This window comes from Amphiprion ocellaris, chromosome 18 (genome assembly GCF_022539595.1).
Source record: "Amphiprion ocellaris isolate individual 3 ecotype Okinawa chromosome 18, ASM2253959v1, whole genome shotgun sequence".
Lineage (NCBI taxonomy): Eukaryota > Metazoa > Chordata > Actinopteri > Pomacentridae > Amphiprion > Amphiprion ocellaris.
The window spans coordinates 26,405,734-26,419,018 of NC_072783.1; the positions used below are offsets into that span (position 1 = coordinate 26,405,734).

The window sequence follows — 13,285 nt, forward strand, 5'->3', positions numbered from 1 at the left end:
AGTGCTGTTTAAGTAGTCTTTACTAAACACTGCAGTGCCCACTTGATTTATGTAATTATTAAGCCTTTATATGCACCATTTCTGAAGATTGATGTTAGTGGACTAATCCATTGGTCGTAACACAGTCTGGAGCTCAACAACATGTAAAACCACAACTTGTCCTTTTTGGTTGGATTCAACAAATGAGGGACAATTTAATTAGTGAGATTCACAGGTGCAGGAGTCCTGGTGGGAAGATTTTTTTCATCTAACCAGGATCCAGCTTTATATTCCAGACTCAAGAGAGGTATCAATTTTCTCATGTTGCTCTCAGCAGGAAGCTGAATATAGATGCAGTGTTTGTCCCATAAGGCTGAACTATTCCTTTAACAGAGTTTGGGGCTATTCTGTATTTAGTATCAATTCTCTGGCAAAAAGTAGAAGATTTTACCTTTTTTTAAGCCCAAAGTGAACCTCCTCTGTTGGATAAAATCCCTGGTTGAAAGGCCTGTGTTGAAATGGAGTCGCGCTGTGATCTTCCCGGATTATCCAGCGACGGGTTACAAAGAGTTCAACATCTGGTCAGAAAAACAACAGACAGAGAAAGTTGGTGACAGTGGGAGAAAACCACGAGAGACAAACAGACACGGAGAAACAAGAACCAGAGTTGCATATTTAACATAGTTTGTCAAAAATACTGGTAGGTGTCCTAAGGCCTGGGGTGAGTGTTTTGAATCAACTCTCCATGAAGCGTTCAGCTCCATCTGTCAAACTGTTTTGCATCCACATCCAACATGTCGTAAACCCAACTGTGACTTGTCAAACTTGACCAGAGGTGAAATGTACACGAATATTAACATCTTCTAACCACCAGCACCAACTATACGTGAGCTTATTGTTCTATCTCATGTCTCTTAAAGATGGTGTGACTACTGTGTAACTGTACTGTCAATAACCAAAATACTAGAGCACTAATGCATTTTATTGAAACAGTTTAGCTTTTAAGCAAGCACATAATCAAGTTACACTGGTATTATCAGTTTCTGAGCAGCCAGTTTCAATCAGATCAACTTGCAGGATCAACTTGTAAAATTTTCATGGTCAGAGTCAGATCATAGAAATTTACTGAGTACATTGGGTTATATGAGTTCACAGTCACACAGTTATACAGTAGTTTAAAATCACAAAGAGCATTTGATCATAACATTTTTATAATTTTACAATATTAGGGTGCGTGTATTTAAATAGGGTCTGAGAACCAGTGAGTGACTCAGACATTTGGCATTTGTCCAGTTACGCACCACCATCTTGACAACTGCGGAACAGGCGCCTCGACTCGGTTTGCGTCTTTTTTTTAGCCGCACACTTCCAGCGGAGTTCAGCCTGCAGTAACTTCCTGCAGTGAGTTCAGTGAATGGACGCAGCTGTTTGCACAACTTCTAACTGATCTCCAGTCTGCAGCTTCGAGCAGCTCTGACCATTGCTCTGTCCGTCTGCAGCGCCGGAGTCTACCGATGACACTGACCCCCTCCTGAAGCCTGATCCCGGGGACGACGCGCTGCCATGGACCGGTGAGGCTCAACCCGCATGGAGCAAAGATTTTCTGCAGAATTTGACGCGGTTTAATTTTAAATCAAGCCAGAGAGCAACTTTGTTTTGTTTGACGTTCATATGTTTGATCGATTTTGAATCACTGCTTTATATTTCACAGATCAAACCGCAAATGTGCATTGCAACATTCTCTCAGGAGCACGGGTGTCAAGCACGCGGCCAGCGGGCCAAAACCGGTCCGCCAGAGGGTCCAATCCGGCCCTTCATATAATAATATATATTTAGCTGTTGATATATTTATGCACACAATAAGGCTAAACCCATCTTTAGATTTATAGAGAATTTTTATTTTACTGGATTTCTTTTGGCTGAAAATGACATAAGTGCAAAAAGACAACAGCACATAGTGTTGGCGATGTCAATGATACACTTTTAGCTATATCTGTCTCTATTTCTCTTAATTTCACAAAAAAAGCAATGTCCTAAATTATTCATTCCCATTGATTGTCTTAAATTTTTTTCTAAATGCAGCATCTATACCAGTCCAAATGATAATTTCCACCCTCTTCCAGCAGTCTAATGAGCTATAAACTGACAATATCTGATGCAGTAGCTCTTTAGTCAATTGAAACCCACTGCCAAAATGAAACAACTCAGTGAATTTGCTATTAGGGTCCATCACTGGGGCAGATTTGTGCACTGTGGCTGATCACAAAACTGAAAAAGGCCATAAAGCCATATCGAAGAGTTTTACAAGTGCTGGTGGCCACAGAGCAGAATCAGAAAGTACATGGAGTTCCCCACTGTGAAGAACCTCAGAGATAATGAAAAGAAGCTGAGAGAAGCTTCAGCTCTGGCAAGAATGGTAATCGTGAGAGAGGCTATAACACATCTGAGCATTAGCACCAAGGCCGTCCTAATGAGTCTGAGACCAACACCTCAAAGCAGACACTCCAGCAGACACACAAAGCTGGTCTCCATGGATACAGACATCACTTCTCCAAGACAGACACACAAAAGCTCACCTGGACAAAGAACAAAGTTTTTTTTAGCATCAATTTTGTGGTCAGATGAGACAAAAATGCAGCTGTTTGAACAGGGTGATGTGGCTTTCATGTGGGAAAGAAAGGAGAAACGTCCCCACATCCAGCCATGGGGCTTTGGGGTTGTTTTTCACCCGTTGTTTTTTGTCTGACTTTTTCGTTAGTCTCATGTTTTTGTTGTTTTGTTTCTCGTTTTTGTCATTTTGCGTCTCAGTTTTGTAATATTTTGCCTTATTTTTGTTGTTTTTGTCTGACTTTTGTTGTTTTGATCATAAAGCAAAATACTATATCATTCACTTCCACATACCTCTGACTGAATGTTTGTTCCTTTGTAGAAACACTGGGATCTGTAAGTTGTAATGTTTAAATGAGAAGAAGAAATTTCAGGTTCATCATTATGTTTTGCAAAAGATGATTTCTTCAATGTGAACATTTTCAGAATTTACTTTTTTGCACTAAAACAAAGGAAACATTTAGAGTTGTGGTTATTTATAGGTTATTATGCTGTGATTTTACTGGTCCGGCCCACTGGAGATCAAATTGGCTGAATGTGTGAGTTTGACACCCCTGATCTAAGTGGACCCTGCTAAGTGCAACAGAGCACCAACAGTGTCTTTGTCGCTGCAGATCTGCCACAGTGGAGCACTATAAGGCCGCCATGCTGCTGAGCGGCGCTGGAGACGCTCTGGGCTACAGGAGTGGGCTGTGGGAGTACAATTCGTCTGGACCAGCGATTCACCAGGTCAGTGTGGGAGCAGCTGAGAAAGGGAAGCAACACAACAGCAAAGTGGAGCCCTGCAGGAGATGGTGTTTGTAGGAGCCGACCACAAAGATGGAAGAGTTTTACTTTGCTAGTATTTCATCTGTAAGAGCAGGTTTCTACGCTGGAAGTATTCTTTTTTTTGGATGATAACATTGTGTGTGCATCAAAGCTGCATGATATTGTAATAAAACTGACATTGTGATAAATACATATATAGAGAGGGAATTTCTGTAATTTGCGGTATGAGACAAAACAGGACTATTCACCTCATGACTTGAATAAATGTATTTGGAAAGAATTCCTCACTTCACAATGATGAGGTATTTTTTTCGGAGTGCATCTGCAAAGAAAGTGAAAAATAATTGTGAAAAAGGCTAAAAAAAAAGAAGCTTTTTTAATTCTTTTTCACATTTATTTTTCATCTGCTTTAATATGCACCACTGAAGGCATCCAAAATCATTTTATTTTCCTTTGGATTGCATTCAGATCTGGCTTTGGACTCGTCACACAGAGCTTTGTTGTGCGGATTTAAATGGTCAGACTGCTTGGCAAAAACTGCAAGACGCTGCAGACTTCTGGCCAAAATCATCCTTTATGTCACCGAAATAATTCCATTCTACTGATATTATGTTTCTTTGTGGATCCAGCATGTCAACAAACTCTGTCTTGTTATTGAAGTTAAAACAAAAAAGCTCCAAGAACTTTAAAACGCCGTTACATGAGACAGATTTCTCTTAGATCAGTTGTGAAAAATGAGAACAGTGTGACCTTTCTTTTTGTATAAAGCTGCGAAAAAAGTTGGAACGTGTGATTTATTTTGCCTTACGAAACAATATACTGTGTCGATCTAGTGTTTGTTATCAAGTTCTTCAATGATTTCTAAAAATCCAAAATGTCATTTTCGTCCCCTCGTCCTCGCAGGAGCTGCAGGAGCTCGGTGGTCTGAAGAACATCAAAGCTGAGCTCCCCGAGTGGCCGGTGAGCGACGACACGGTTCTGCATCTGGCAACAGCTGAAGGACTGGCGACTGGTGAGGTCAACGGAACACTGAACCCATTGCTCCCTCCGGTTTCTGTCTGTAGTTTGCTCATTTTGTTTAAGATGAGGAGCTGATTCGATTTATGTAACACACCCTCCTCCTCTTTAAGAGCCCAACTGAAGGTTAAATCTAATTTCCAGCCTTGCTTTGATTTGCGGCTCTATTAAGACTCTGCACAAGTGCGAGGAAAATGGCAGACATTCACCATGACCTTTGCTGTGATCAGACAAACAACGAGCCTCGCTAACAGATCGGTTACATCTTTAAAGTGTATTTTGAACAAGTCGTCGTCTCCGTCGCAGGAAAGGGAGGAGAGGATCTCCTGCATGAGGTGGCAGCTCGGTACGTGGAGGGGATGAAGGACATGGAGGGGAGGGCACCTGGGCCTTCCAGCATCCGGGGTGAGTCTTTATTTAAAAATCACATCACGTCTCTTGGTAAAAACGGCTAAAGTGTCTCATTTTCTCTTTCAGGAGTTTCCCAGCTGAGGCCTGGACAGGAAGGAGGCTACAGAGTGGAATATAACCCCGAGGGAACCGGCTGTGGAGCAGCCATGAGGTCCATGTGCATCGGCCTGAGGTATATCTGCATAATAACTCTGTCTAATCTCTATGCATGCCAGTTTTTAGGATTCTTTTGTGGAAAAAACTGAAGTGTTACTTTCCTGAGCAAGTGCACAGCATCTTAATGATGAACTGAGTTGTGCTGAAGCCTATTTTTTGAAAGAGTTTGCAGTTTTGCAAACTTACTGCAGTTTTAGGATCAGTTAAGAAAAGGAAGTAAGTTCAAAGTTAAACTGAATATTGGCTTCATATCCTCACTTCATATTTCTAAATGTTCCCAGAGTATCAAAGCAAGTTGCTGTCGTGACTCATTTCCATTCTTCCCCTCAGGGTTTGGGTTTTGTTTGTGGCATGCTGAATGTTCTCAGGAAGGGAAATCTATTTCATTTATGTTGCACATTTCAATAGAAGAACTCAGTGTGCTAAACATTAGACTCCCATCCTTCCACACACACTCTGATCACAGTTAAGGCACTTGTGAGACATTCCAGCAGCAGCCGGCACTGGTTGGTTTCTCAGACTAAATTAATCCTCGAACTCCTAGTAGGTTTTCAAGTCACGAAGAGTTGACCTTCTTATGTTACCAACATGACCTTTAAATTTGAACGTCTCCCGTGGTTTTTGTCCTCTAGTAGCGCTGTGCTGTGCGAAGGCTTTGTCTATGAGAGAGTTCCTGTTTTGTTGATCTTGTGCACAAGAGGTCAAATAGGTGATAATTACTATTCCACTGATCTACAAGTGGCAGTCACGATAATAATATTGTATTTAACCCTCCGAACCACAAACATTAAGTCCTGCCCTCTATGGAAGCAGCACCACCATGGCTAGAAGTAGAGAGAACTCAGAAATTCCTTCTGGCACTGTTAGGATGCAGTAGTTTGAAAAAAAGATACAAAAGTTTTATTTCTTTCATTATTTATTATCTCTACTACAGACCTGCCAGGTCTGTAGTAGAGAAACTGTCTGTGGCTTCATTTTAGGAAGGCGACCACTGCAGCTCTGATTAGTGCTCCTATATATATTGCTATTGCTGCTGCTGCGTTTCCACTGATTGTCAGTTATCAGTGATCTTCCTGTATCCTTTTCCATCTTTATGACGTCTCACAATCAGTCTCACAGTCTCACTTCTGCTATATACTGCATGTGATCCATTTTTGTGAGGAACACTGAATGTAAACTCACCAGAGCACCTTTAAGATCACATTCCAGAGTTTAAACCGAGTGAAGGAAGAAATTAAAAAATGCTTCTGGGCTTGCAACTAATTTGTTGGTTATTTTCATTCGTTTTTGTCTCAAAAAGTCATACAGAGAATGTTTGACATTACTGATATTCAAAACAGATGAGAATTTTTTGAGTAACTGATTAATCCACTGATTGTTTAAGTTCTAAACACATATTTAATGGCTGTAGAGGCAACAAAGCCACTTTATCCCGAGCAGCTTCAATTAGGAAGATAAGCCACATGATATAAAAATCCTGCCTGATGCTGGATTATTAAGAATTCACTGCAAGTTGGTTCAGTCAACCAATAAGAAAACATGGCATTGGACATTTACATTTCAGGCTGCTGCTCGGTAATTTAAAATAAATAGAACAGTGGAATTCTTTGATCACTGAGCAGAAAATAAATAACAGCTCCAGGGTTAAAACATTAGCCAGTAAGAACATTATATGGAGTCAATTAAAGCTTGAAAAGAAGTAATTACTGTGAACATAATTTGCATCCAAACAGTGTGTTGAACACAGAAACACATTCTTCAGCTCTGTGACGAAGCCTCATTAGAACATTAGCAAAGTATCCTCCTCAGTAAATGCTGATAAAGACGTCAATATTTTATCCACACCAGGTACCCGAAGCCTGACCAGCTGCTGTCGCTGGTGGCGGTTGCCGTGGAGACGAGTAGGATGACCCACCCTCACCCGACTGGTTTCCTGGGAGGCGTGGCGTCGGCCCTCTTCACCTCGTACGCCGTCCAGCGCAGGCCGATCACGACTTGGGGTCTGGGCCTGATCAACGAGGCCTGTCCAATAGCAAAGAGCTTCGTCCAGAGTCGAGGCCACGCAGTGGAGGAGACGGAGCGGGACTGGAGCTACTTCTGTGACAAGTGGCAGTGGTAAGAGCTGCTGAAGTCGGGGCTTTGTTGGGCTGTCACGCTGCGTTAAGATTCAGGCCTGCAGCATCAGCAGCTTCTATTAACCTATTTCAGTCCCAAGGTTAACAGATGATGACATGACATTGTACTGAAATGTCATCGCTTTGTTGCAGTTCAGCAGCACAGACCTCGTTTTTATTCGAAACTGCAACTTCCCACAGAATATTGATTGATTACTTAATCTCCCACCTAAACTCACAAGCAAATTTGTATTCTACTGGCATCTTAGTGCACCTGGTCACTGTAGAATGTTGGTAGAAAAAAAAAAGAAATGCTTTGTGAACTACTATCAACATCATGTAATGTGTGCTGGTAAGAAGACATATAAAGATACCAAAACCCTAGTGATAATTATTGTTGACAGAGAAGGAACAGTTTGACATTTTAGGGAAAAGGTTTACTGGCTTTCTGATTTAGATTTAGATGCTGGGGTTAAACCACTGTTAAGGCAGCGTTGTACTTTCCACAAAGGTCTACATGACATAAATCTTCATACAAACCTCTATGTATGACCCCAAAGTTTGTGACTACAAGGGCAGTAGTGTGCAGAATTAGCTTAACCAATAGTCAGCTAGGTTAACAATCAATAATTAATTGTTAAAAATCAATTAAATAAGTGTCCATGCAGATATATCCACAATTTTAATTACTGACTCAATACAAAATCAGCTCATCTTCATTAGAAATTTCCTTAAAGTAAACACCAAGTATTTTGAACCACATAGTACATAATTAAAAAACCAGAGCAGCAATCCAATGATTCTTCCATTATTGACTTGACATACGTGAGTTACTGTGACAAGCATTTCCTGCGTTTAATGAGCTATATGGCTGCAAATAAAGCTGGACTCACAACCCTGTAGTGATTGGTGCATCGATCCAAATATCGATAATATCGATACCAGCATTGGTATTGATATTGAACAATACCAGTGTAATGAGATTGTTGCTTTAGACTCCAGCACTGATGGCAGGACACGTGCTCCAGAGCTGCATATGTGGTTGGGCAAAGGTTACCTCAACTAAAGGCCTTAAAATACACCAAAGCAAGAGAGGGTGCCTAAAGAAGGGTCAACAGGGAAATCACATCAACAGTTACTTTCTTAGAAGTAGGTCGAGTCAGTCAAGAGAAGTTCAGCAGCAGGATAGACACCACAGTCTACAGGACATCAACATTTCTGTCCCTGAAGAGCAACATACAGGTACAGGAGTACAACCTGAACCCAACCCTTCTCGACCTGCAGCGGAAAAGAAGATCCAGAGGCGAAGGCCATTAGTAAAGTGGCCTAAATCCTGCGACAAGACACTGTGGAAGGAGGTCAGAAGGAGAGAATGGGGGATCTGTTATTTGCCTATGGAGCGGGAAGGTTTGGAGTGGTCGAAGGTAAGCGACCTACTCCGTTAATTCCCACCAAATCCAGACGGCAGACAGAAACAGATCGCTTAGTCAAGGAGAGGAGGCAGCTGAAGAAACAATGGCCAGAAACAATCAGTTTCTCTCCTGTATGTCTGAACTGCTGCGATTTCATCAAAGAGGCGACCTGGTTGTCAGAGGTCCTCCTGTCACAGAGCACAGCAGCAATTTGCTAATCCTCCTCTTGTGTTTGGATTTTATATAGTCATGTGACTCAATGGCACCAGACAAACAATCCAACAGGCTCAGCAGACATCATACGTCATAGTGGTGGAGAACCCGGAGAAAACCCACACATGCACAGGGAGAACATGCAAACTCCATGCAGAAATATCCTGGGAAGGCTGGGACGCGAACCGGGGATCTTCTAGCTGCAAGGCGAAAGTTCTAGCCACCACACCACTGTGCAGCCCCAGAACTAATTTGTCAAAATTAGAAAACAACACATTTGGATAAAATCAGTCGCTTTCATCTTGGACAAATCTGAAATGAGAACATTTTATCTCACTCTTTTCAGTAATTTTTGCTCACACAATTGTCTGAGCATCGCAGCCACTGAGCAGCATCTACCACGGTCTGCACTGTGAGGCGTTTAGGGATCATCGGTACATGTAATGTCTGTGATAAACAAATGTTTAGCTAGTGAGGTGTTTTGCCTGTAACCAGGGGGGAGCGACGAACTGACAATGTTTGTCACACCAGTGTGACTACTGGAAAAGTTAGTCTGGAGTATCGGTATCAGCGATACTAGCCCTCTTACTAATTTGGTATCAGATCGATACCAGATCTTACAGTATCACACACCACTACAACCCTGCACTAATACTGCCTGGAAGTCATTAGCTGCTACACAGGTCTCTGTCATGGTAGCCCCTTGCTAGCCAAATCCCCACTCATGACCGCAAAAAACACCAAAAACTACCTCACCCATCCACAAACAACACAAGCAATTTAACACTCACAAAACAGTTTGGATGTAAACATTAGCATACAGCATGCAAGCAAATCAGAAACCAACCAGCCAGCATGTTAGTATCTTATATGTGTAATCTGTTAAAAAAATAAAACATTTTTAAAAATCAAGAAAAAAAAACATGAAACTTTGAGATTTTGTTGCCTTTGGACAGAGCAAAGCTAGCTGTTTGTTTCAAGTGTTTATGCTAAGCTAAGCTAAGTGGGCGTTTCATATTGAGGACACACAAAGTGAATATTGCATCCCATGTATGTAGGAAGTTTTTCTTTCTGTTCTGGTAGAAATCCTCTTACCTCTGTCCACAGGTACCTGGATCTGCGGGGCATCTCCAACGGGGTCGGTCCTGTGATCTGGCCCTCCTCCTACGGCCCTGCTGAGCGAGACGAAGCCTACAAGAGCTTCAGTCTGTCGGGTTGGGGGGGACGCAGCGGCCACGACGCTCCAATGATCGCGCTGGACGCACTGTTGGGAGCGGGTTCAGACTGGGAGGAGCTGATGAGCAGAGGAGGTTTCCATGGAGGTCAGAGGTCACAAAAATCTCTCTCTGGTACACCAAGCTGTTGAGAAAATGCTGCATTAACTGTAATCCCAGAAGACCTTGAACTTAAATATGCCTTAGGAAAATCATCATCTCTAATTTTCTAAGTAAATCTTCAGCCTTATGATGCATTCAATGTATCTTGGAAGTGCGTTAAGTATGTTATTTTTACTTTTTAGCACCTGTCAATAGACATGTAGTTCAGTTAACTAAAGAAACAGAAGAGTATATAAGCGCAAAAGGTACATTTTCTATTGTTCTAGAGCAGGGGTCACCAACCTTTTTGAACCTGAGAGCAACTTCGAGTAGTACGAAGGGCACCTTGTTTGTACAAATTATCAGTTATGTAAGAAAAAAAATCAACTCTTTCACATTTTGAAATGAATCCTATCACATTAGTACTAATCACCAGCATTTTTCACCAGCATTGCAACATTTTTAACAGATCATAACAACAAATCATTACATGTTTTCAACAAATTATTTTTCACATTTTTGTGTAATGGCACGGTGTTTTGAATGACATGTTACCTCTTTCTTTATCTGTAAGTGTGTGTTAGTGGGAAGCCTGGCATTGCAGAGCTTATCATGTCTTACCTTTACCTTGCAGCTCACAGTTCAGATGGTTCAGTTTCCCAGTGATGTCCGTTAAAAATGCAAGGGCAAGAATCCACTCAGTGTCCTCAAGCAGCGAGATGTCCTCCCCTTTGGATTGCATCAACTCTTTGATTTCGGCCAGAAGTGACAAAAAACGCTGCAAAACTGTTCCCCTGCTGATCCATGGGGTTTCTGTGTGTAGTAACAGCTCACCATGTTCAGCTGACAGCTCCTCCAGCAGCACCTTCAATGTCCTGGTTGTTTGGCTTTGGAGCCATTTATGATCTTCACGACACGAGTCATCACATGATGAAATCCGGCCACTTTTGTACATACATATGTCCTGCTGGTGAATGATGCAGTGGTAATGTAGGAATGTTGGGAAGTCTGGATCACCTCTGCAACGTACAATGAAGCCTGCATGCCGACCCGTCATGGAGGAGCCCCATCTGTCGTCACTAAAACAAGCTTTTCTAATGGTACATTTTTCTCCATGAAGAAACCTTTTGCCGCGTAGCAGATGCCAAAGCTGCCTTTAAGTCCCGGCTTTTCCTGTCCGTAGTGCGCATACAGTCTCTGTGCGCTACCGGGTGGCTAGTTAGCATGGAAGCTTTGTAGCGGCTAAAGTAGCATCTCTCCACATTGTGCCGCTTTGCCGACGCAATAGTCGCCCTGCAAATAGGACGCATATCTTTCACTGTCGTGAAAAAGAACTCTTCCTCCCAGTCATCGTGAAAATAGTGTTTTCTCTTTCACTTCTCTGTCATGTTTTGGGGGTAAAAACCACATCTAGCTTCCCAAAGCGTCTGTGTCCGGAAGCTTCAGCAGAGTGACGTGGTGGTTTGACATGCGCAGTGAACTTTGACTCGGACAAGGTCAAAGTTCATTTACACCGAAGACATTTTTGTTTAAAAAAAATTATAATAAATATTGTAATTTAAAATCTGCATTAATGTAAGTATTTTTGATTTTAAAAGAACAGTCACTATAATTTTTTTATAAGGAATTTCATGGTGACTAGTGTTATTTTTAGAACATGTGTTGGGGGCAACTCAGTAGAGCTGTTGTTTTTGTCTTCTGATTTACATGGATAGTAACAGCACTTTCATTCATAAAACTCTGCACCTCATAACCACAAGTCGCATTTGTTTGCACGTTTTGTAAACATTACTCTTCATCTACATTTTTAAATAGATGTTTTGCTGTATTTGGTGAAATCTAAACTCTTAACTGCTTGTCTGCCTCTAGATGTGGCACAAATTAAGTGTAAAGCAAACTAAATTAATATGGCAATTAGTCAATAAGAAGCATTTATGATAAAGCCTTAAGTTATAGTAAAAACGATGGATTAGACAGAAAAAGTTTAACACAATCTCCCTATTAGTTGAATGAACTGTTAAATTGACTCTATATGTCCTACAATTTGGGTACCTTTATCCATCATGCTATATCCATATCTGTACATGTGAAGGGATCGATAAAGTCGATCTTTTCTTATCTGTGGTCTCAATCTTCATGAATACAGCATCATAGACAACAATGTGTGAAGAAAGCAATATGAAGTACTACACCGGGAGACGAAATTTAAGAAAATAAGAAAATAAAAATAGGCACTTAATATAAATTTGGTAATATAACATTTTACTGCAGGTATAAACGGTCTTCAATCATAATATCGAATGTCAAGTTCGGCATTGTAGCATTATGGGTCCATATTGTATTCTATGTTGTTTGTTCGTACTATAAATTCATGGTTTAGTCATTCTGCTCTGATGAGATTTTAATACACAGATGACTATTTACTGTGCTGAAACAATTAAAATACCATAAAGTTTTGATCATCTGTTCATAGTCGATGAACCTAATGTCGCTGGCCAATCATCACTCTCACTTGTTTATGGTTGTTACAGCCACTGTTGAAATGGCTACAAAGATAAAACTCAGTGATGCTTTATCACATTTCTCATCCCGTTCTCTCTCTTCGATCCTGTCCAGGCGACAGCGACAGCACCGCCGTGATGGCCTGCTGCTGGTGGGGTCTCCTCTATGGCACGAAGGGGGTCCCTGAAGGCAACTACTCCAACCTGGAGTACCGGGGCCGACTGGAGCGCAGCGGCGAGCAGCTGTACGCTCTGTCACACTGATGGCTGCCACAGCCTGCTGCACTGACAGCATTGTCCTAACATGTTGTAGCGGGGAGAAACTAGGCCACACACTCTGACACGTTGATGCAGAACTAGCTGGTCCGCTCAGTAGTACATCGATCTAGAGTGCTGTCACTGAGCCGCAAAGTGTGGTGTCATATTTGCCTGAAGGGGAAGCAGAGTGTCCCACTAACCCAGAGTCACAACAAGGACAGTGTGCCTCATAGTGCTGTCAGTGATGCTGGCGTATGAAGAGGGGTCCCTCTAGTGACCGTTTTAAATTAACATGCAGGGTTCCACTGAGCAGAACGAATCCACACTAATGACAATGTGAAACAAATACAAAGTCCCCTGGGAGGTAATTACTTTGTTTTGTCAACCTGACATAATGGCAAATGCTCAGTGAGCTTCAGATTAAATGTGCTCTTGTTATTGTCTAATGAAAAATAAATTTCTGCATCTCATTATCTCTGTTAACAGTCACTTCATGCAGTGAAAAGAAAAGCTGCAACAGCCCAAGCACAATT

At 41.7% G+C, this 13,285-nt stretch overlaps 1 protein-coding gene across 3 annotated transcripts; it reads left to right on the forward strand.

Moving 5' to 3' along the window:
- Positions 1–1,263: 1,263 nt before the first annotated feature.
- adprh (ADP-ribosylarginine hydrolase) lies at positions 1,264–13,222 on the forward strand. 3 transcript variants are annotated; one of them, XM_023270626.3, is made up of 9 exons: positions 1,264–1,380; positions 1,479–1,550; positions 3,201–3,315; positions 4,258–4,366; positions 4,678–4,776; positions 4,849–4,954; positions 6,787–7,053; positions 9,785–9,999; positions 12,610–13,222. In XM_023270626.3, exons 2-9 carry the CDS (start codon positions 1,543–1,545, stop codon positions 12,756–12,758), a joined length of 1,068 nt encoding a protein of 355 aa, XP_023126394.2. In that variant the 5' UTR covers positions 1,264–1,380; positions 1,479–1,542; the 3' UTR covers positions 12,759–13,222. The 3 variants fall into 3 exon arrangements, with proteins under 3 accessions (XP_023126394.2, XP_054860446.1, XP_023126385.2); XM_055004471.1 differs by lacking the exon at positions 12,610–13,222 and adding an exon at positions 10,628–11,561 and having other exon boundaries at positions 1,280–1,550; XM_023270617.3 differs by having other exon boundaries at positions 1,282–1,550.
- Positions 13,223–13,285: the final 63 nt, after the last annotated feature.

Coding starts and splice junctions, on each gene's coding strand:
- adprh (XM_023270626.3), top strand. Junction 4,777..4,848: donor TGGGCCTTCCAGCATCCGGG/GTGAGTCTTTAT, acceptor TTTCTCTTTCAG/GAGTTTCCCAGCTGAGGCCT. Junction 10,000..12,609: donor CAGAGGAGGTTTCCATGGAG/GTCAGAGGTCAC, acceptor GATCCTGTCCAG/GCGACAGCGACAGCACCGCC.